At 61.7% G+C, this 21558-nt stretch overlaps 2 protein-coding genes across 2 annotated transcripts in view; one reads left to right on the plus strand and one right to left on the minus strand.

Moving 5' to 3' along the window:
- The window catches only part of LOC117639427 (flotillin-2), a 100162-nt gene that overhangs the window by 45870 nt on the left and 32734 nt on the right, over positions 1-21558 (minus strand). The gene's annotated exons all lie outside the window — the stretch shown is intronic.
- LOC117639426 (glucose dehydrogenase [FAD, quinone]) lies at positions 5861-13401 on the plus strand. Its single transcript, XM_034375059.1, has 7 exons — positions 5861-6042; positions 8166-8247; positions 8478-8632; positions 9964-10165; positions 10942-11263; positions 11344-11623; positions 11812-13401. Exons 3-7 carry the CDS (start codon positions 8486-8488, stop codon positions 12757-12759), a joined length of 1899 nt encoding a protein of 632 aa, XP_034230950.1. The 5' UTR covers positions 5861-6042; positions 8166-8247; positions 8478-8485; the 3' UTR covers positions 12760-13401.

Genomic DNA, 21558 nt, shown 5'->3' on the forward strand with positions numbered 1-21558 from the left:
TTCCAAAATAGCCTACCTAAAATTAAAAAAAGTAAATGTAGTGAAATTTTATTTTCCTGCTCTGTTTTACTGGTAGCCAATACTTGCTTGACTTTGTTTCTTAAAAACATCATACAGAATAATCTTGTTCCCGATTTTTGCAACAGTAGAAGGGATAGAATGCAGCAGGTGCCCACTCACACACAGGCAGACGCTCACACAGACAGACGCGCGCTGTGTCCAGTCCTTTCACTCATTTCATGCCTGTCCCTTCCCCACGACACGAGACAGACTGCCATGACAGAACAGGAAAAGCACCTAGGATGACATGCACTACTACTACTACTCCCGGCTGGCCCATCCAACCAATCCTACGTTTCCTCCCCTCTGCGTGCAGAGGGTCATTTGCGGTCCAAGCTACTTCAAGTCAAGTCGTATCTCCAGACTTACCTCAACACAAACTTCACAGGAAACCGAACTGTGGTTGTTTTGCTTTTTTGCAACTGCTACTGCCATGCCAGTGCGCGATGCAAACATGCAAATGAGCGAGGAAACAATGTTATGCCACTATTGCCTACTATCTACTGCGTGTGCGGTAACCAACCAGCTTCGGCTGACTTCGGCCTACGCGCGCGCACACGCACACACACACACACACGTGCAATCCGCCGCAGTTCGAAATTAGCGACTCGTCGTTGCGGCCGGCAAACCGCCATGCACGACCCTGCCACGCACAGTTGCGTCGCACTGCACTGCAAACGCGCGTCCGGCAACCGGCAAGGCTGAACTGTTTCTTCTTTGCTATTTTCATTCGAGTAGCGAAAAAAAGGCATCTAAGCGTAAAAACTCTTCACTTGAGGTTATTGTGAAAATCAAGCCAAGGTGTCCAAAAATTAGCACCTGACCGCAACATTCTCGATCATTCCCTAGCGTGCAGTGGTGCGTGCTGACGCCAGCAAAAAGGCGCACCACTCCGGCGCGCGGGTATTCGAACCCGGGCCGGGCCGCGCGGGGCACCACCGCCACCGTTTATTGGTGCTGATCCGAATGGAATGCGTAATTGATACATAAAGCGGTGCCGCACCACGCCTCTGTCTCAGGGAGAGCTGTTAGGTAACACTGGCCGGCCGATCCTGGCCCGGCGTCCCGGCGGCATGGCCTGGCGGCCTGGCCGGCTGGCCGAGCCCCAAGCCAGTCAGCCTGGCCCGGCCTGGCCCCGGCTTGCCCCGGGCTGCCCTGCCCGACAGGCGTGGCATGGCGCGGCGTGGCCGCTCACTTTCTTTGGCCGTGAGAGGAACCTGGGGACGGCAGGGGGAAGGGGAGAGGGGAGGGAGCCCCGTGCAAGCGTCGTGCCCAGGTCCGCCCCTCGGGCTCCGTTGTTCAATGATGATGGTACTCCGACATTTTGTAGATTGGCGCGATCCGTGAGAAGGAACAAGGAAGAAGGAGGAGGAGGGGGTAATTAGTCCGTGCAGCCAGGCCGCGAAAAAGGCGGCGACGCAATCGGCGAGCTGCCGAGCCGAGAAGCTGGTCGCGGGGATCGAACGAGGCTCTAGGCCCTTTTTAAGGGCCCTTAAGGTCCTATGAGCCCTTAAGGTCCTATGAGCCTTTAAGGCCATTTGGGCCCTAAGGCCATTTGGGCCCTTAAGCCCATTTGGGCCCTGGCCATTTAGGTCCTTTAGGCCCTTTGGGCTCTTTAGGCCATTTAGTGCCTTAAGGCCCTTTAAGCCAATTAGGCTGTGGCCGCTGCAGCATCGTGCAAATAGCGCTTGCTTTCAGACACAGGTGCACTTCCGAGCGACTCGGGAGATGCAGCCTCGCCCTTCCCACATGGACAGCAGCCACTCTCACAGGCACTACTCCCCTCTGCGTCGAGAGCGGCCGGCCAGACGGGCGGCGAGACGCGTCATCGCGCTGCTGTCATCACTGCCCTGCCCCACTGCTAGAGGACCTTCATGGCGTGCTGCTCATTCCGTGGGGTGGGGCGCGGCGCGGCGCCCGGCCACGCTGGCGGAAACCGAACCAGACTTCCGCGCGTCCGCGCTCGCCCCGCCCCACCCCGCCGTCTTGTCTAGCGCCATGTCGTCCACCACGCTCACTAATCACTCAACTGTGCCGCCGCCGCCGCCGTCCACTCGCAGAAACTGGATCAGATTTCTCGCGCGGGCGGAAACAACGGCGACGCGTTTTCCGAATTCGTAAACATATTTCCATGACTTTTTGGATTGTTTACTTTTTTGTGAGTGTGTGTGTGTGTGTGCTTGCATTGCCATACGTACGGCGAACACGCCCTCCCGCGGCCGGCAAGGCACGGGACGACGCCAAGTGCTAGCAGAGTTCGCGTGCACACACACGAACGTGCGCGACCAGTGTGTGTGCAAACCGATGGAAAGCAGAGTCGGCGTGCGTGCGCGCGTGTGAGTGTGTGTGTGTGTGTGTGCGCGCGCTCACACGGACTGACTATAAGGACACGTGGCGTGAGGCATCCTCCGCGGGTCAGCGACGACGGAACACTCACACACGCACACACACACACAAACGCGCGCGGGCAGGCGATGTGCAGTCCGTGCACGTGGAGGGTGCACATAACACGGCAGCGACACACCTGTGGAGTGGAGGGTGAGAAACACAGCCACGCGGAAGCGATGGCATGCGTTCATTGCGTGTGCGATTCCGAGTTCATTCATTCATTATTTGGAAATTTCCGGACTGCAGAGGCCCTCGTCCTCTCTGAGGGCAACCGGGGGGAGCTTGGGGGCGGTGTAAGGAAGCCAGGCGGCCAGCGAGAGGCATTTACGGAGCGTCTTGAGACAACACAGCAGTAATGAGTAGTGTCGCTGCAGCCTCTCCGCGAATAGCCTGTCGAATCTGGAGGCGGTGCTCCAGAGAGCTCCAGCCTGCCTCCAGCCCTGCAGCCCTCCAGCCGTGGCCTGCCGACCCATCCATCAGGAAGGTTGCCTCTTTGCCTTTCTCTCTGGCTGTGCTGTGCTGGCTGTATACAGTGCCGTGCCGCGGTAGCGGAGTAGCGTCCAACGTCCATCAAGCAGTCCACCACCGCAGCGATCAGTCCGGCCAAATCGTCCACATAAAAAGCTGCCACTCCTTTCGGAGGGGCGCGCGCGAGAGAGAGGAGGCGATCCACAACGAGAAAGAACAATACAAACAATTCTGGGGGAAAGGCAGCGGCGAGTCATGGAGCGTCACTGGGAGTCGAACCCACGACCAAATAGTGCGCCCCCCGCGGAGAGGGCACGCGTGCTGCATCACGGCCGTGCCTCGCGTCTGGGTTTCACTCGCCGCGCCACGACGCGCCACGCCACGCCCGGGCCGCGCACACTGTGGGAAGCAGCGGCCAATCAAAATGCACCTGTGACCTTTCCCCCGGCCCGAGGGAAGGCCCGATTCCGTTCCCAGACCGACGCCCAGGCCGCCACATTTTCGGACGCCGCGACTCGAACACGGCGACCATCTCAGACAAGACGCCCAGGGATAGAAAAAAAACCGAAATGGTTTACTTTTCGTGCGAAACTGAGTACGAGAAATTCAGACGACAGTGGCGGGTGCGGTGTTGTTTTCCAATCGACTTCCGATACGCCTCGGGCCGGACCGTGACACACGACGGTGGACCAGCTGCAGCCGCCAAAACAGGAAGGAGAGGAGGAACGGGACGAGGAGTAGCAGCGCCAGGCCAAAGTCACGTCAGCCACCACCCCTTTCACCACCCATCTCTCTCTCTCTCTCTCTCTCTCTCTCTCTCTCTCTCTCTCTCTCCCTCGGCCGTCGCTATTTCTCATTTTTGCCCAACATTGTCGTCGCATCGTCGTGGGAAGTCGCGCGACGTCACAATGAGTAACGACACGGCGTCCATCTGCGTGACGGTGCGTGACCGCCATACGCACGCACGGCATCAATGTCGCGAGAAGAAAAACAACAACACCGACAGCAACAACAACAACACGAAAAAAGAGAACGGCGCCCATTACGGCACGCGGCGTAACGAGAAGGCGCCGCCCGGCCGAGCCAAATTAAGGCAAAAGTAATAAATATGAAAAAGGGACGCGACAAAAACAAAAACAACGCCCCGCTGCGCCTTTCTCGCCCCGTATCAAACAACAACAACAAGAGCAGCGGCATGCACAATGCACTGCATGGCCAGGTCCAGCAGCTTCCTGCAGGGAAAGGTCATCGCCGCGCCGAAGATCTCATACATAACGAAAACGCGCTTCCCAACGCTGCACTTGTTCCCTTCCCACGTGCGCATGCGCAGTGCATGCGCTCCTCGTTAAATCTAGTTGTTGTTGTTTTTTTCGGCGAGTGTGGCGATGCGTCGTCGGCTGTAAGTGATGCGCTAATGATGGCATTAAGGCCGGGCACTTTCTAGCTGACGGTCAGCCGGCACCCCGAGCCCACTCCGTGCCCACTCCGTGCCCACTCCACGCACTCTGTGGTCTGCAACCTTACCCCGCAGAGCCGCTCCGAACGGCGTCGCTCTGTCTCACTCGCACGCGGCCGGCGCGGCCCCCCAGTGCGGGCGAGACGGAGCGACGGGACCACTCTTCGGCCGCAGCCGGCTGCCTGCACCCGCCGACCTCACCTTCCGCAGAGCTAATCTGCCCCGATATGAAAGTGTGAAACGACTCGTGTGGTTTCGGAACGAAAACCAGCGGCAGCGCGGCGCGTTTTGTTTTATCCAACGGTATTCAGACAAAACTTCACAGAAAAAATAAAAATCAAATCAATTTTTAAAATATTTGTTGATGTATTAATGACATGACAGGTAAAGACCTAGGTAAAATGTGGCTAAAGCTTTGGTGTTCACATTAAACTTCAAGGCAAAATTTTAAAAAAAATCGGAAAAAACACGACCCCGTTCAAGTTTTTGAAACTTTAAGAAAACTTTTAACAGTGGGGCTCAACGAACTCGGAGCCCTTCTTGGAGTCCGAAAGGCAAGGGGGGAAAGAACAACGCGTCCAGTGCCGGTGAAGAAAAGCATTCCTTCAACTGTCCAGAGCAGGTCCGTCCGAGCGACATTCCTAGTCCGGTCACAATCCCCCCGGACCAAACACAAACACCCGTCCGGCCGTCCTCATCAGGCAGCCATTGAGGAGTACAATGAGGAGCTCGGATTAGCAATTCATCGGGCTGGCGGCCGAAGACGCCGTCGAGGACGCCGTCGAGGACGCCGTCGAGGACGCCGTCGAGGACGCCGTCGAGGACGCCGTCGAGGACGCCGTCGGGGACGCCGTCGAGGACGCCGTCGAGGACGCCGTCGAGGCAGGCCCCGGGCCAGCGGAAGAGATTACCCTGAGCCGCTGCTTAACAACCCCAGTCTCGGTGTCTTTGTGCAACGCGCGCCGAGCTGCAGCGCTGCAGCACGGTCCGGAAACGCGAGGCTGGCGACGCGCACCTCGGGAGGCGCAGCGGAGCGAGCAAGCCAAGCTGCCTTAAAATGAAGTAAAGGAAAAAAAACAAGGAAAGAAGATTGCACAGTGCGCGAGGGATGGCACCTTCTAACGTCAGTCAAGAATCGAGGAACCAAACAACGTGGAAAATCGACCGAAAAAGAGTGATTGTGTGATGCTCCTACCTGGTTGTGGTATTATAATGACAAGCATAATCCCACGAAAATCTCTCCGGACGAGAACACTCTTTCCTCAAGCCCTAGATTTAGGACTCCGCCAACTGGGCCTTTTGTGGCCGCTGGTCCTCTGGGTGCGTTCGGCAGGAACAGCCTCCGCGGCAGGGGAGCGGGGCGGGGTGGGGGCCCAGAGGTGCGGGGGTGGGGGTGGCGGGGAGGGGAGGGGCGCGGCTCGCCGGCTGGAGTGCCGCGCTGCGTGGGGCTGCGGGGCTCGGCCGGCCAGTTCCTCGTGACACCTGCACGCCGGCGCACGCCCGTGCCAGCGCCGCCCCGCGCACCACCCCGTCGCGAGTGCATTCAGTGTGTTTCTGTGTCTGTGTGTGTGCGCGCGATACCTAGTGCAGTGTGCAAGTGTGTGTGTGAAAGTGACGTGATGCCGCACCGGATCGTTACAGGGATTACCGACGACTTGTCGCGGCTCTAGGTGAGTGTCCCCCCGCCCCACCCCCTCGTCCTCGGAGAAGTAATCCAATTGTGCCTCACACCACTGCGAGGCGGGACTGCAAAGTTGCCACTCCCAGCGGGGAACACTCCTTTCTACAGTCGACGGGGCCGCATTCTCCGCGGAAACCAAGACGACGGACAACAGTGTGTGTGGCTGTGTGTGTGTGTGTCGTGAGTGTGTAGGTGTGCGTGTCTCTTTTCCTCAAACAAAAACGCGGGGAAAAGAGTTTAAAAACTGGCGCCAATCTAGACGCTGCAAAACCGTCGGCACGCGGTGCGTTTCAAAACACCGGACAGCTTGGCGACACCGCCCCGCCACCGCACGCCCTTGGGGCTCAGACAATGTCGTGGACGGGGATGTGGTCAGGGACGACGGCCAGTGCTTGTCAGTCACAGTTGGTACTGTACAAGTGTTTGGTGGGTGCATTCGAGTGCTTGCTTGCTTGGAGACCTCAACGCTCGGGCCTTCTCGCCGGCCGCTCCCCCCACCGCGCCCTGAGGCCTGGGCCGGCCCGGGCCCCGGGGGCCGGTGAGGGGTCCGAGCCCGCGCAGCCAACAACATGGTGTAAGGCTCACATCGAAAGTTACGCAACAGTCTGAGCAGCGGAATCAGGGCCGGAGGAAGGGGAGGAAGTGGACGCAGACGGACGGACGGCGGACGGAGGAAGAGGCGGTCGGAATCTGGACGGACGCAGTCGGCATGGGAAGGTCCCAAACCACCTTGCACGTCAATAAACACACTCGCGCGCTCGCACACACGCACAGACACACACACAGCACACGCACATGCAAGCAACAAACCTAACGGGACACGCAAACAACTCACGGCGATTTTCAAAAAAGAAAAGTGTGTTTTTTTTGTGTATTTTTGGAGTATAGAATGGCAGACCTCTTTCCCCAGGGGCGCATGGACGTGCTAAACAACCGTGCCGTTTTGGAGGCAACAGGCATTGGCCACGCCGCAGCCGTGCACTATCGGACGGACGATCGGGGATGACCTAACCTAGACGACACACGCGTGGACCGAATACTTTGACAGGCCCGTGGCACGTACACTCACACACACGTACACACACACACACACACACACACACACACGTACACACGTCCGTGCGCGCGTCATCAGCACGCACGGCTGCAGGGAAAGTGTTATGTGGTGTTGGATCTTGGGGAGCGCCACTTCCAAACCGACTGATCCGGTTCGGGGCCGCGCCGTGCATCGGCTGACCGGCCCAAATAAAAATATATACGAATATAAATAAATAAAAAATAAAGCCAGCTGGGGGCTTTAGCACCGCCTTCACTGGCAACAGGAGCCATCCCTACGAAAGCGGGCGGTATGGAAAAACGCTGACGTAACCCGCAAACTTGACCCAGTTCGGCGGCCTCCCAGCTCTAAGCCCGCCCGGCCCGCCCCCGCACCGGGCGATGCGTGGCCTGTGTGACCATTCTGCACGCTCGGACGGGCTGCACTGCGGCGACCATGAGCCGGGGGAGGAGAGGGAGGAGGACAAGCAGAGGGGCAAGAAGAAGAAGAATGCCCGTGAGGCAAGGTGTCAGAGCGACTGTGGCCACCGCTGGTGGTCAGGAGGGCTATGCAACAATCGGCCGGGTTTGCCCCGAATATAGCAGGTCTGAAACGAAATACACACAGCACATGCGCAACACCTCTGATCTGCATCTCGATAACATCGATCGTCCTTCAAAATGCCGAGCGGAAAAACCGATAACCTTCCCCTTGAGTAAACTGGCCACCCGAGATTGTTGCTCTTGTTGTTTCTGTTGGCATTTTTGTTATTTTTTCTGTTGTAAGCGCGCCCAAACTAGGGGTGGCCGCGCTCGGCCGCGCTTGCGACAGCGTGGCCCGGGCGGCGCGCGCGACGGGGACTCCAAGGCACGCGCCACACATGGCACACGCGGCGGCGTGACGCGCACGCGGGGCGCACGCGAGCATGCCGGAAGGAAATGGTCTGCCGCCACTCGCGCAAAAATAACACGTGCGAGACGGCCGGCGCCAAAAACTATGAATAAGGAAGGGGGTTTGCTTGCGGCGCGCAATCCAAGTGCCGGAATCTTGACGAATATTTGCTGCTCTTGTTCCAGGATGCCCCAGAGGATGTCCGGGAGGCTAAAACAGCGGCACTTGTCACCGGGAGACCATAGGTAGTACTCGGCGAAACTGGGGGTACGTACCGCAGGCTGGGATGCAGCCCATGAATCGACCTAACTGCGCTAACCTAACAGGCCATTCACTCAAATTTTCAAAATCTTTTTATCGCTGCAAGCATTTTGCTCTTTGGTCTTCAGAACTGTTTGTCAAGTAAATACATATTTTTGGCTGCCTAAACAGCATCGAGGCCAAAGGCCTGCCCCTCGCAGCTGAAATTCCTCTTCAATCATTTTTCTTTGTCGCAGGCCCCACCATGGCCCCCGCACTGCCCGCCCTGCCCCTCCTGGGGAGCGGGGGGGCCTCCATGGCGCTGGGGCTGGTCCCGCTGGTCGCCATAGGGATGATCTTCATGAGGTACACCGCCATCGACCCGGAGTCCAGGCCCATCGACGTGCGCGAGGTGAGTGAACACAGACAGACGCACAGGCAGACAGACGGGCGAAGAAACGGGGTCAAACGGTAGTCTTAAATAATCGTCTTCACGCTTCACGACCCATACTTGACACTGCGCGGCGCCCGGTCGTTACTCACGTGGCCATAACCCTCTCAACATCGAGCACGCCGTCAAGCACACCGACGGGCACGACGCCGTCGGGGCACGAGCGCGTCGCCTGGCGTCGCCTGCGCGCGATAACCTAGCCGGCACGGAAGCCCAGCGAGCCGGGCCGAGCCAGCCAGCCAGGCGCGCCGGCGAGATGCTCCTTTGGGTAGGCCATGATGCAATGAGTGCACACAAGCAGCTAACGCTTTGCACAGACGGACGGACAACAGACGGCCAGGCAGACAGACGCCGCACACTTCCTCCATAAAAAGCGGCGCCGGCTGCCCGGGTCGTTTGCGCGCGCACCAAGCCGTCAAAGAACAAAGTGGTTCAAGAGCTTGGGGCAGGTCGCGCAGCCCGATTCCGAGCCGTGACCTGTCTCTCTCGCACTCGCGGGGCTCCCTGCAGGGGTGCGAGTGAGGCAGAGCACGGCGTGGCGTCACTCCGCCTCACGCAGAAAGAAAGACAAACATTATGACGACGCCGGCGGTGCGGCTTTTAGCAGGCCTTTAGCATACGCTGCCAGAGAAAGGACTCCGACACGCTAAAATCAGCACGCGCATTTCCTTTCGCGTTTCCTAATTATCATCGTCGTTTCCTTTCAAATCTTGCATCACGGGCGCGCCGGCCGTCGCGTGCCGCCGCGCGGACATAAGGCACCCATAACCGCCAAAACAAGCAGCGCCATCCAGTCCTGCACGACTGTCGGTGCAAGAAGGTCAACACGACCAGGAGAGAAAGGAAACAGCCAATCATCACCTGGCTGTCTGTTATCTAATGAGTGTCCAGGGAATTCAGGGTCAGAGAAAGGAGGTAGATTTGACTAAATCGGTTTGACAGTGCACTCCGCGGGGAAGTACCCGCACCGATGTATGTGTGTCAGTACTAACGAGCGTGTCGCGCAAAAACGAGCGGCGCTTAGCGACGTCGACGGGGAGTTCGGGGCTCATTCGGGACCCCCGGCACTACCGCCGCACCGAGCTGCGCGCCGGCGGGCCGCGGCAGGCCGATCAAATGACAATGACAGTGTGTTTTCACGCGCCGTCGGCTTCGGCCCTTCCGTCGCCGGGCCTGACGCAACAGGTCGTGAAACAGTTTATGTGCAAGCCGCCCTGGACCCCTATGGACCGGGACCACCGCGACCACCGCGGCGACGACCACCTCTGTTGACGGCCACCTCTGTCCCCCAGGTGCTGCCGGTGTACGACTTCGTCATCGTGGGCGGCGGCTCGGCGGGGGCGGTGCTGGCCAACCGCCTGTCCGAGGTCACCGACTGGACCGTGCTGCTGCTGGAGGCCGGCGGCGATGAGACCGAGATCTCCGACGTGCCCTCCCTCGCCGGCTACCTGCAGCTCTCGGACATGGACTGGCAGTACAAGACGTCGCCGCCAGGCAAGTCCCCGGACTGCGTACTTGAGAGTGATTGACTCTATCCGCGCGCCGGTTTCCGCCCCAGGAGTCGCCTTTTCGTGTTAACCAGTGTATCTTAATCGTGGCGAAGACAGGCTTCACAAGGCTGCGAACGCACTGTGGCGGGCGGTGGAGACAGCGCGGCGACGTCGCCGAGGTTCCCACGGGCCTCGCGGCGCAACAATAGTGCCGCAAGAGAAGATGTCGCAGAGGTGTTGATGAGTGTGGTAACAGATTAGCTAACGGACGCGTCATCGGCCCTTCGACGAGGATGCCCCCCGCGGCCAGGGGCGGCCGGGGCGTCCGGGGGACGTTGCATAGCCGCGAGGAATTCTCACGGAAGGGCGGCAGGCAGCTTTGCACACGGCTCGCGGCTCGCTCTCCAGTCCGGAAGCCCCCAGCGAGCCGCCGAGCCTCCAGCGAGCCGTCGCACACTACTCTCGCGGCCACCGCTGCAACCGCTCGCCGGGCTGGAAAAAAAACTCAGGCAAACTCCGAAAACGCGGATTGCACGCATTCATAACGCGCGGGAAAGAGTAAAGACAAGGAGCGCGAGTCATTACCCTGAAAGTGAAGCGGCGCGCACTCGCAAATAACACGTTTCCGGACGCGGGACTTGACCGCCTCCTGCAGGATTGCGTGCGCGGCCCGACGGCGGCCTTTCCGCCATGCCGCGCCATTAAGGCGTTGACGTGTTTGACGTACATGGGCAGCTAGAGGGCTGCCGCCGAACTAACGCACCCTTTCCCCTCGTGCAGGCGGCGACGCGGCCTACTGCCTGGCCATGAACGGCGACCGCTGCAACTGGCCGCGCGGCAAGGTGCTCGGCGGCTCCTCCGTGCTCAACGCCATGATCTACGTGCGCGGCAACCGCTACGACTACGACAACTGGGAGCAGCTGGGCAACCCGGGCTGGGGCTACGACAGCGTGCTGCCGTACTTCAAGAAGAGCGAGGACAACCGCAACCCCTACCTGGCGCGCACGCCGTACCACGGCACCGGCGGCTACCTCACGGTGCAGGAGGCGCCCTGGCGGACGCCGCTGTCCCTCGCCTTCGTGCAGGCCGGCGTCGAGCTCGGGTACGTCCGCCGCGGGTAAAACCAGGTGTGTTGTTGAAATTAGAACTGACTCTGACCTAGCCACTGCCTTCCTCCCGCAGGTACCCGAACCGGGACATCAACGGCGCCAAGCAGGCCGGCTTCATGCTGTCGCAGCTCACCATCCGGCGCGGGTCGCGCTGCTCCACTGCCAAGGCGTTCCTGCGGCCCGTCCGCCTGCGCAACAACCTCCACGTGGCGCTCAAGGCGCAGGCCCTCAAGGTGCTCATCGACCCGGGGCAGACTTCCAGCGACAAGACGGGCAGCGGCGCCATCCCGTTCGCGTACGGCGTGCAGTTCATGCGCGGCAGTCGCAAGCAGGTCGTCCGCGTGCGCAGAGAGGTAAGCGTGTCCATACCCCACGTCGCGGGGGACTTTCAAAACAACAAAGCCAGTTCCGTTAGCTGCAAGAGTTATCGTCACAGGCGACATTCTCACTTGGGTACCGACGCAATGCATAACGCCGCCCGGACCGCTTTCAGACCGGACTGCGTGGGGTATCGCCGCGTTCAACTGCTCTCTCCTTGCAGGTGATCCTGTCGTCGGGCGCCATCGGCTCTCCGCAGCTGCTCATGGTGTCGGGCGTGGGCCCGCGCGCGCACCTGCAGGAGCTGGGCATCCCCGTGGTGGCCGACCTCAAGGTGGGCCACAACCTGCAGGACCACGTCGGGCTGGGCGGGCTCACGTACCTGGTGGACGAGCCCGTCACCTTCAAGAAGTCGCGCTTCCAGACCGTGGCCGTGGGCCTGGAGTACATCTTCAACGAGCGAGGGCCGCTCACGACCGGCGGCGTCGAGGGCCTCGCCTTCGTCAACTCTAAGTACGCCAACAAGTCCATCGACTTCCCGGACATCCAGTTCCACTTCGCGCCCAGCTCCGTCAACTCGGACGGCGGCGAGCAGATCCGGAAGATCCTGGGGCTGCGCGACCGCGTGTACAACACCATGTACAAGCCGCTGGTCAACGCGGAGACGTGGACCATCCTGCCGCTGCTGCTGCGACCCAAGAGTTCGGGCTGGGTGCGACTCAAGAGCCGCAACCCGCTGCACTACCCGCTCATCGAGCCCAACTACTTCGCGCACCGCGAGGACATCGACGTGCTCATCGAGGGCATCCGCATCGCCAACGCCGTGTCCAACACCACGGCCTTCCAGCGCTTCGCGTCGCGGCCGCTCACCACGCCCATGCCGGGCTGCCGCCACCACCCCTTCGACTCGGACGCCTACTGGGAGTGCGCCATCCGCCACTTCACCTTCACCATCTACCACCCCACCGGCACCTGCAAGATGGGGCCCATCACGGACCCGGACGCCGTCGTGGACCCCCGCCTGCGCGTCTACGGCGTGCAGCGGCTGCGCGTCGTCGACGCCTCCATCATGCCGCAGATCGTGTCGGGCAACCCCAACGCCCCCGTCATCATGATCGGCGAGAAGGCGGCCGACATGATCAAGGAGGACTGGGGCGTCAAGACCACGTAGACGGGGCCAAACTGGGACCGGGCGTCCCTTTTACCGGAGGACATCATTTTCGGACTCAAAAAAAATCGGGTCTCCTTTTAATTATTTAGAAAACAAAAATCTTCAAAGGACCGCATGTTGAAGCATGAGCCCCAGCCATGGTCAGAATGGGGGAACTAGTTGAGCCCGTTCGATGCTAGTCACGGGCAGAGGGGGCAGCCTTGCCCCTGTGATGTTAACTGCCTTTTAGGAAATATTTTTGCAAACTGCGACCGCCAAATTTTTTATGGCGGTGAAATGAATCGTACTCTCTCTAACTCATGTGCCAAGCAGGCGCGGTTCGCGGGACGTAGCCATACAAGTCCGATACTGAACCCAAGCAGACTGAAATGGGTTGCCGGGAGGGTGATGTTGTTACCTTTGTTGTTGTTGTTATTGTTGTTATTCTGCCGGTTTATTTATTGTACACCCTCTAACAAACAGGAAGAATCCAGGTCCGGGCCCATTCTCGATTCGTAGAGGGTGTGCTGTACATATTCGCGATAGTAATTACGTGACCTAGTTACATTAAGTCTGCCAAGTGTAATTTATTTTTTTACGTAGTGTTGTGTACATTGTAAACTGAGTTTTGTAAATAGAAATAAATTTGTGAATTACCAGAGTGTTGGACCCGCCTCGTTTCCACCGGAACACATACCTGAAAGCAAACAAATGGAAATTATGACCGATTGCGCATCGAATAGAGAGAGAGAACTAGGGTACAACATTGGCAATACCCCACGCGCCGGGATCACAATTAATTCGCTACTTACAACCAAAAATGGGGAAACAAGCGGAAGCTCACACGTGTTGCAGGCGACATCCCTTGCCAGTGGAGAATGGTAACAAAAACTAAGCGTCTATACCCCCACGACGCTGGAAGCGGTTAAAACTAAACGTCAATACCCCACGACGCTGGAAGCGGTTAAAACTAAGCGTCTATACCCCACGACGCTGGAAGCGGTTAAAACTAAACGTCTATACCCCACGACGCTTGGAGCGCGCGCGGCATTAGAACCGACGACACGGCAACTACCCGAGTAGCGGCGATACTCCGCGCGTGTCCACCGGCCGCGGCGCCGTCCATACCCCCGGCCACGGCGGCGGGCGTCTCTCCAGCGGGCAGGCCGAGGCGCCGCGGCGGCAGCCAAGCCAAGCCAGGCGCACGTATGGTAATTGGCCGATGACACCAGCGGGGGCCGTCGGTGCCCGGCGGCCGCAACGGGCCGCGGTCGGCGTGGCGCAACGGCCAGTGCACGAAGAGCCCGTTTCGGACATGAACTTATGAGACCGCCTCGGCGCGCGAGTTCGTCTGCCGGTTCCTTCCTGGGGCGGGGCGGGGCGGGGCGGGGCGGGGCGACCCGGCGGCCCCTGATGCAAGCCACTGTTTGACCCCAAAAGCTCGACACATCGCATTAGTTTGACTTCTGCCGACCCGACCGCATCGCTGGAGGCTGGGGGCCGGGGGCTGCTCCAGTCGGCGCGGTGGGCGGGGGCCCGGTGGGCCAGGTGGGCACGGCGGCCCGGCCGGTCAGGCGTAACCAACCGCGTCAGCTGAAAACGACGAGCCCCACGAGGCCACGCGGCGACGACCACCACGTCCGCCGGAGACGTCATCGCCTCCACCGGAAGCGGCGGTTACGATCGCCGCGCGAAATATCTGCTAAAATAAAAAGACACCGCGGCCGCCTCCGCGCTGGCCGGCCGCCGGTCGTTTGAGGGGGAAAAGACCGTTGTTGGCGCCCTCTGCAGTCAAAGTGGACGGCAGACCGATTCCGAGCGCCGTCTCTCTCGCACCTGCCCGGAGCGCCCCGCGAGTGCGAGAGAGACAGAGCGACCGAACTGCCGTTCGGGATCGGTCCGCCGGCGCGAAGTGCGGACGTGACCCGCGGCACGTGGCGCCTGCCGCGCCGCTGCACCGCGCTCCGTCTCTCTCGCACTCACGGCGCTCTGCGTGGGTGCGAGAGAGACAGAGAGACGACTCTCAGATTCCGACTGCTAGAGCTAGAGGAAGCTGGACGGGCCTGGAGCTGGAACAGCACAAGAACCAAGTACCTCCGCTCAAGCTAACTGCCCGTTTTCCAGGAGCTTAAAATTTTCCAAAACGGCCGTTGATTTAATTCCACCCTATCGCGGGCGCGGCAGGGAGCCGCGGGACACACATAACACGCCACCAACCCGATTAGACAACAATAATAAAACTTTGACGATCGTCACTCCCGACTGCCATGAGAAAGTTGTATAAGGGACTTGGGCGACCGATGCAGGCTGCGGGTTTTTTTCCCCTTTTTCTATGCAAATGTTTCCCGTACAAGACGAAAATCTCGAGAAAAAAGAAAGGTGAAAGGAGCTGTGGAATAATTCCAGAATCGGCGGCTTGGACTCTTCGAGAACGCTCTTCGTCACGCGCAGGATACACTTCAAGGACAAAGGTCCACCCCTCGGACACCTCGGCGGCCACCACTACCCCTTGACGGCCAGGTCCTGACGGGAAAACCCTGACGCTGACGGCCACCCCGAAAGGCCTCCCCCTTGACGGCCACCTTCGACGGCCACCTCTTGGCGTGCACGTGGAGGCCGTCACGTCGGCACGCGTCACTCGCGCCGCGGGCTGCCGCCCTGGCCGCCGCCGCCCTGGCCGCTGCGCGCGGGGTGTGGCGATGTGACTTCCTGCCCGTATTGCAACAGTCCCGGCCGCTCAGCCTGGGGCCGACGGGGCCGCGGCGGGGGACAGGGGCGCGGCGGCGCGGCGCGGTGCGGCGCGGTGCGTGTACCGGCGACAGGTGTTCGACCACGGGAGGTACGACGGGGACCCCACGCGGGCGGCGGTGTCGTCACGGAAAGACAAAAAGACGCGCGTCCTCGGCGCATGCGACAACGGCACCGCACCGTCGTCCTTCCTGAACCGCCGCCCCGGGTTCAAATACCCGCGGGGCAAAAAAGGCGCGCCGGTTCGCAGCAGCGCGCTCCGGGCGTTCCGGGCGTTCCGGCGGCAGGCGCCGTGGACCGCGACGACACATGCAGGCCGCGGGGCCGCGGAATCCGCGGCACGCCCGCGCGGTCCAATCCAACGGGCGGCATGGCCACGCCGACCACGGGGAAGCGGCTCTGTTCCAAGGTATGCCGAGGAAGACACGGCGGCCGCCTGGCTGGGCCCGCGTCCCGCGTCCCGGGTCTCCGGCACGAAAACGGAACAACCGGGGAAAGGGGACAGGACGCGCTCAGTCCGGCCGGAAAGGGAGAGGAGCAGTCCGGAAGGAGGGGAGGGGGGAGAGGGAGGGGAACAAGAGGAGAGGAACTTCGCGTGCGGGATCTCATGGGGCGTGCCGGGGCCGCTGCGGCGCCATGGCCTATATAGAACGCAGACTACACACCGACACGGGCGCAAACACACACTCACACATGCACAGGCCAAAACAAGGAACAAAAGGTGCCGGGCGTCCTGTGCGGCCCCACCTGCTCGTTCACAGCGTGGGAACATTTAACTAGGTGCGTCGCATCACCGGCTCGGCTCGGCCCGGCGCGCGCGGCCCGGCCGGCACATCGCCCCGGCTCGGCTCGTATGCACCCACCGTTGCGTTGGCGGAGCGCGGCTGCATTGAGGCGCCGGGACGTTTTATAAGCGATTACGCTGGCAACGGCGGGGAGTTTACACAAAACACATTCCCATTCGCGGCGCGGCACGGCGCGGCGGCACGGAGGCAGTCGAGATTAGCCGCGCTACGTGGGGGAGTACGAGTACGGCACACACGGCCGGGCCTGGGCCGGCCTCCAGACGCCTGCGTCACTTCGCCAGACTCCAGACAGACTCAATCCAGCCGAGTGTTATGCACATCGAGCCGGCCCAAACCGATAGGCGCTTCCGCGACACTCCGGCCAAACCCCGCGCCAGCCAGTTTCAGGCAGCGTCCCCAGTGCACCTGCACTCCGCCCGTCGTCGCTCTGTCTCTCTCGCACCCTTACGAGCGCGAGAGAGACAGAGCGGTCGGCATCGTGCCGTCAACACAGGGCGGCGGCGACGCGCCGGGTGATGGAGTAGAGCACGCCGACGACGGCGGCCTTCGTGGTGGGTGGGGCCGCGGGCCGTGCCGCCGTGCCGCCGTGCCGGTCCTCGCGGTCGTCCTCGCCACCGGAAGAGCGCCTCCGTTAGATAACCACGTGCGTACGGCGCCGGGACAGCCGGGACGGCCAGGTCGCCGCCGTGGCCACTGTAAAAACGGCCGCCGAACGATTTACAGTTCCATCAAACGCGACGCGCGCGGTGATGGACTGGCTGTCCGTAGCGCTGCCAGCTCCGGCCGCCCGCAATCAGGCTGTCCCTAGTTTATGTAAAGCGGCGTGTAGGACAGCCAGCCAGCCGACAAGCCAGCAACAACAACAACAACAACAACAACAACAACAACAAATAAGACAGATATCCACGTCGCCAAGCGCCTGTCACGCGGCAGGATAGGCCAGCCCGTAACGCACACATGCGCGGCGGGTTGCCTGGCCGACTTTGGCAGGCGCTTGGCCCAGCCCGGCCCGACTGGGACCTCCGTTAGGACTGCACTGCCGCCACTCAAGCACAAATTTTGAGCCCGGCTGGGCGGGACGCTTGGATATAGCTCGGGGGCGCAGGGCGCAGCCAAGCCGGACGGGGACGGAGCGTGGTCAGGTGACGAGATCTCGAAACCGCACGACGGGGCGAAAGTAAGTCCCACTGCCAATTTGTGTGCGCGTCGCGTAATATAGGCCACTGTGTGCGTGTGTGTACACTGGCAAGGCGGGCCCCGCAGCTGCAGCACTGCAGCCAGATCATGAAGCGAATACTCCCCGCGGCAGTTGCACCAGCGCGCCGGGGGTTTCATATGCAGTTTAGTGCAATATAGTCCGACTACTTGCGTCCCCCGAGTGCGCGTGTGTGTGTGTGCATGTGTGTGTGTGCGTGCGCGTGTGTTTGTTTGTGTGTGTGCCCGCGTTCTCTTCCCATTACCCCCCGGTGCATTGTGGCAGGTGCTTACGCGCTTAATGAGGAAATGACGCTCTTGTCATGGCCGCCCCGCCTGCCCACGGCAGAGTCTATGGCAGAGTCTATGGCAAAGCCTATGGCAAAGCCTATGGCATTGCGTGGCGCTCAAATTACCCCTCGGCAGGGGGTTGGCGGGTGCAGCGCCGGCCGAGCGAGGTCGCTCTGTCTCTCTCGCACCCCTGCGGGACGCCCCACGAGTGCGAGAGAGACAGAGCGACGACGCGATCCTTCGCGATCGCAGCGCCCCGAGGCTGAGCAATGGCTTCATCCCGCTCCATATCGCCTTTGTTGGCGGACCATAACACCGGCCAGCAGCGCCGGCCGCCGACTCCAGAGGACCGTTGGGTCGCTCTGTCTCTGTCGCACTCGCGGGGCGTGCCGCGGCGGAGCGAGAGAGACAGAGCGGCGACAGCGAGCAGGACGCCCCTTCTCCTTCTTCTCCTCCTCCCTCGCCGCCGCTTTAGTCATAAGGAGGTTACCGCGTACCGCGCAGCGCGCCATCGACAGCGCAATCTTTTGACCAACCAAACCAGCAACCGGAGGCGGCCAGCCAGGCAGCCAGCCAGCCGGCCAGGCAGCCAGCCAGCCGTGCGCACAAGGAAGCGTGCGCGTGCGCCGGCGACGTCGGCAACCCGGAGCACCGGGCGGCGCGGCGGGGCGGCCGCCTTGAGCAACGGCCGCACGGCGTGCAGCAGCAGCAGCCAGTGCTTTACATCCATCAACGCGTTTTGAAAGAGCGGCTTGTCCCCTGCACCGGCATATCATTACCGCAGCCAGATGGCCGCCTGACCGACTTACCGGTTTCCGGGGCCGACCGATCGGGGGGGCGGCTGGACCCCCGCCGCCCCGCCCCGCCCGGCCAGCGAGGTGTGGCGAATGTGTGGGGGGCAACGACGGGGTGCGACACTAAGAGGCGTCCTCTCGCTCACGACCTGCCGTCAACACTGCGCTCTCACTCTCAGTAGGAGATTTTGTTTTACCGGTGTGAGGTATGACATAAACCGGCCGGGTCCACCACGGCGTGGACCCGACCCTCGCGCAACCAATCGGCAACACTCGCCTTTGGGGAAGTCCCGGGGCGGGCGAAACCGAGGCCGACACCCACGTCGCCGCGTCGCGACCTGGCCCAACACGCCGCGGCACTGTACGGCACCGATCCCAGCGCGCGCCGCGAACTTGAACTCGCGCGCCGCGCCGGCCTTGCGTCACCGCTATTTTCTACGCCGTCCGTCCGGCCGGGCGGCGGACCGGCGCGCCGGAGTCCCGGACGGCCCGGCGGCGGCCCGGGCGGGACGCACCGGCCCAGAAACAGCGGAGCGCACGCAGGGCACGGCCCGCCAAAACTTTCTGACATTTTGAAAAGGCGGGCGGCACCGCGGCGCCACGCCACGCCGCCTTCCTGGACTGGGACTGGGGCACGACACCGGCCGTCCCTCGGCCCGTCCCGGCCGGCTGCTGGAACGCCTCCAAACTCCAGCCGAGCCTCTGGAGCGGCGGGCATTCCGCGCAAGGCGCTGGCCTGGCGACGTGCGCGACGTGCGCGCCGAGGCGACACCTGCAGGACCTACAGGACCTGCAGCAGGCCCCTTCCGCGCCACTGCCTCCGCATCGCCGCGCCTCCGCGGTCCCGGCTCGGCCTGCCCGACGACACACTGTGTGTCACACACGCCCTGACCCACAGCCCCAAAATAAGCCGAGCCGCGGAGCCACGCCGTGCCACGCCACGCCACGCCATGGCGGAGCGCAGCAAAACAAATGACGCAATGTCCACATTATCTAACCGGCGGGCGCCCTCGACTCCCTCGACGAGCCGCCCGGAGCAGCTTCCACCCGCCCCGCCACGCCCCGCCCCGCCTCCGCCCAGAGCCTTGACATTGGAGTCCCCGGGCCAGCCCTGGGCCAGCCCTGGGACGGCCCACCGACGGCCGGGCAAGGGTTCGCTGCGTTGGGAAAGGACAAACCGCTAATTGCAGTGGGCAGGTGGCGAAGCAGGGCAAAGCACAAGTCGTAAAAAAATTAGGTGACACTTGAAAATAAAATATGAAACTGAAAATAACATTTTGAAGACAGCGTTGGCGAAAGCAACATTCCGAGCAGGGCGTCCGTCCTGTCCACGGCCGACGGGTGGGATCGCCAATCGGTGCGCGGGATCGCTATCGACGGAAACGAAAACCGCACGCCGCAGAAATCGAAATCACGGAGCCGAATCCGCTTTGGGTTGCCTTCTCGGCCGCCTGCCTTTGGCGTGCCGGGCCGCCGTACTTGGCTTGTAGTGTAGTTGCAAAGCGTTGCAAAGCCCGCCACTAAAATCAGATGAGCGGCCGGGCGGGGCGGGGCGGGGCGGGGCGGGGCGGGGCGGGGGCTCTTCCTCCGCAAGTACGTGTAGGAGAACGCCCGGGCCGCCACCAAGCCGCCAAGGCGAGCAAGGCAGCCGGACCAAGTCGTGCGGGTAACCCACATCGCTGGCCTGCAAGCCTGCGAGGGGCCCGCCCCGCCCCGCCCCGCCCCGCCCCGCCCCGCCGCCCGCCCTTATGCAACGCCGATGGCTCGGCCCAGCTGGACCAATACCGGCCGCCCGGCGGGGCGGGGCGCGGCGGGGCGGGGCGGCACTGAACCAAAGATGCGCACGGCCAGGCGACCATCACGGCGTCGCGTCCAGTCAACCGAAACGGAAACCGCTCACGAGCGACGACGCAAAAAAACAACAACAAAAACAACACACACACACACACACTCAGAGTCGATCCATATACTTCCCACGCCTTCCTCTCCTCCCGACTCCCCCACCTGCCGAAAAACCTTTCCGACTTCGCCCCGTCCCGTTCGCGTGCTGACACGATGTCTGTGCGTGCGGCGTGCGTGGTGGCCCCATCGCTACAATGGCGGCGGTACAGTATCGGTGACGACACTGTCGGGGCCTTGCCGCGGTGCCCCGCGCTATGTACGTGAGGCACGCGTTGCCACACCGACACGGCACCGACGGCACCGAACGCGCGCGCTTCAAACGTGAGAAACAGCGCGCCCATTAGCCGCATTAAGACAACGTTCGACAACGTGCGCGCGTGTGTGTGTGTGTGTGTGTGTGTGTATGTCTGTGTAGGTGTGTGTGTGTGTGTGTGCGCGCGCGTGTGTGTTTGGCCCACCGTGAGAGGGGTGGGGGGCGAGAAAGGGGTGGTAGCGAAAAAACAATGGCATTGGAAAATCGAGGACTTGCTTAGCTATCAGACAATTTTAATTTGAACATTCGAAAAAAATAATAACGAAAATCTTCTTTACGACCTTAACTATATTTATTGGCTTTCAGATCGATGTTTACATCTCGAAATATCGAAACGGCTTCGGCTGCCGTGACGACAACGCGCGCAACGCGCACCGGCGTGTCGCCACTCGTCCGGACCAAAACAAAACACCCCGGCTGGCGGTCCAGTTTTGACTCCAAACAAGACCACCGCCTCGCTGCCCCAGTTCGACGGGCAGGGCAGCCAGTCGGGCAAGCCGCCCCCACCGCAGACAGGCACAGCGACAGCGGCAGTGGCGGCAAAACTAAATTGGTCGAGGCCAGGACGCGGTCCAGGACGCGGTCCAGGACGCGGTCCAGGGGGTGGGGGTGCTTCCCTCCTCCTTTTCCTCTTCCGAGGGTCCTGTCCGCGAGGGGCTCCGCGGCGGCGCGGAGTGGGGCGGCCACGTGGTCCCCGCGGCCCAGCGGCCCCGCGGTCCCGGGGGCGGTGGGGGAAGGCTGCACGTGCACAACGACAACCCCTCGCCGTCAG

Source organism: Thrips palmi, unplaced genomic scaffold (assembly GCF_012932325.1).
Source record: "Thrips palmi isolate BJ-2018 unplaced genomic scaffold, TpBJ-2018v1 HiC_scaffold_11, whole genome shotgun sequence".
Classification (NCBI taxonomy): Eukaryota; Metazoa; Arthropoda; class Insecta; order Thysanoptera; family Thripidae; genus Thrips; species Thrips palmi.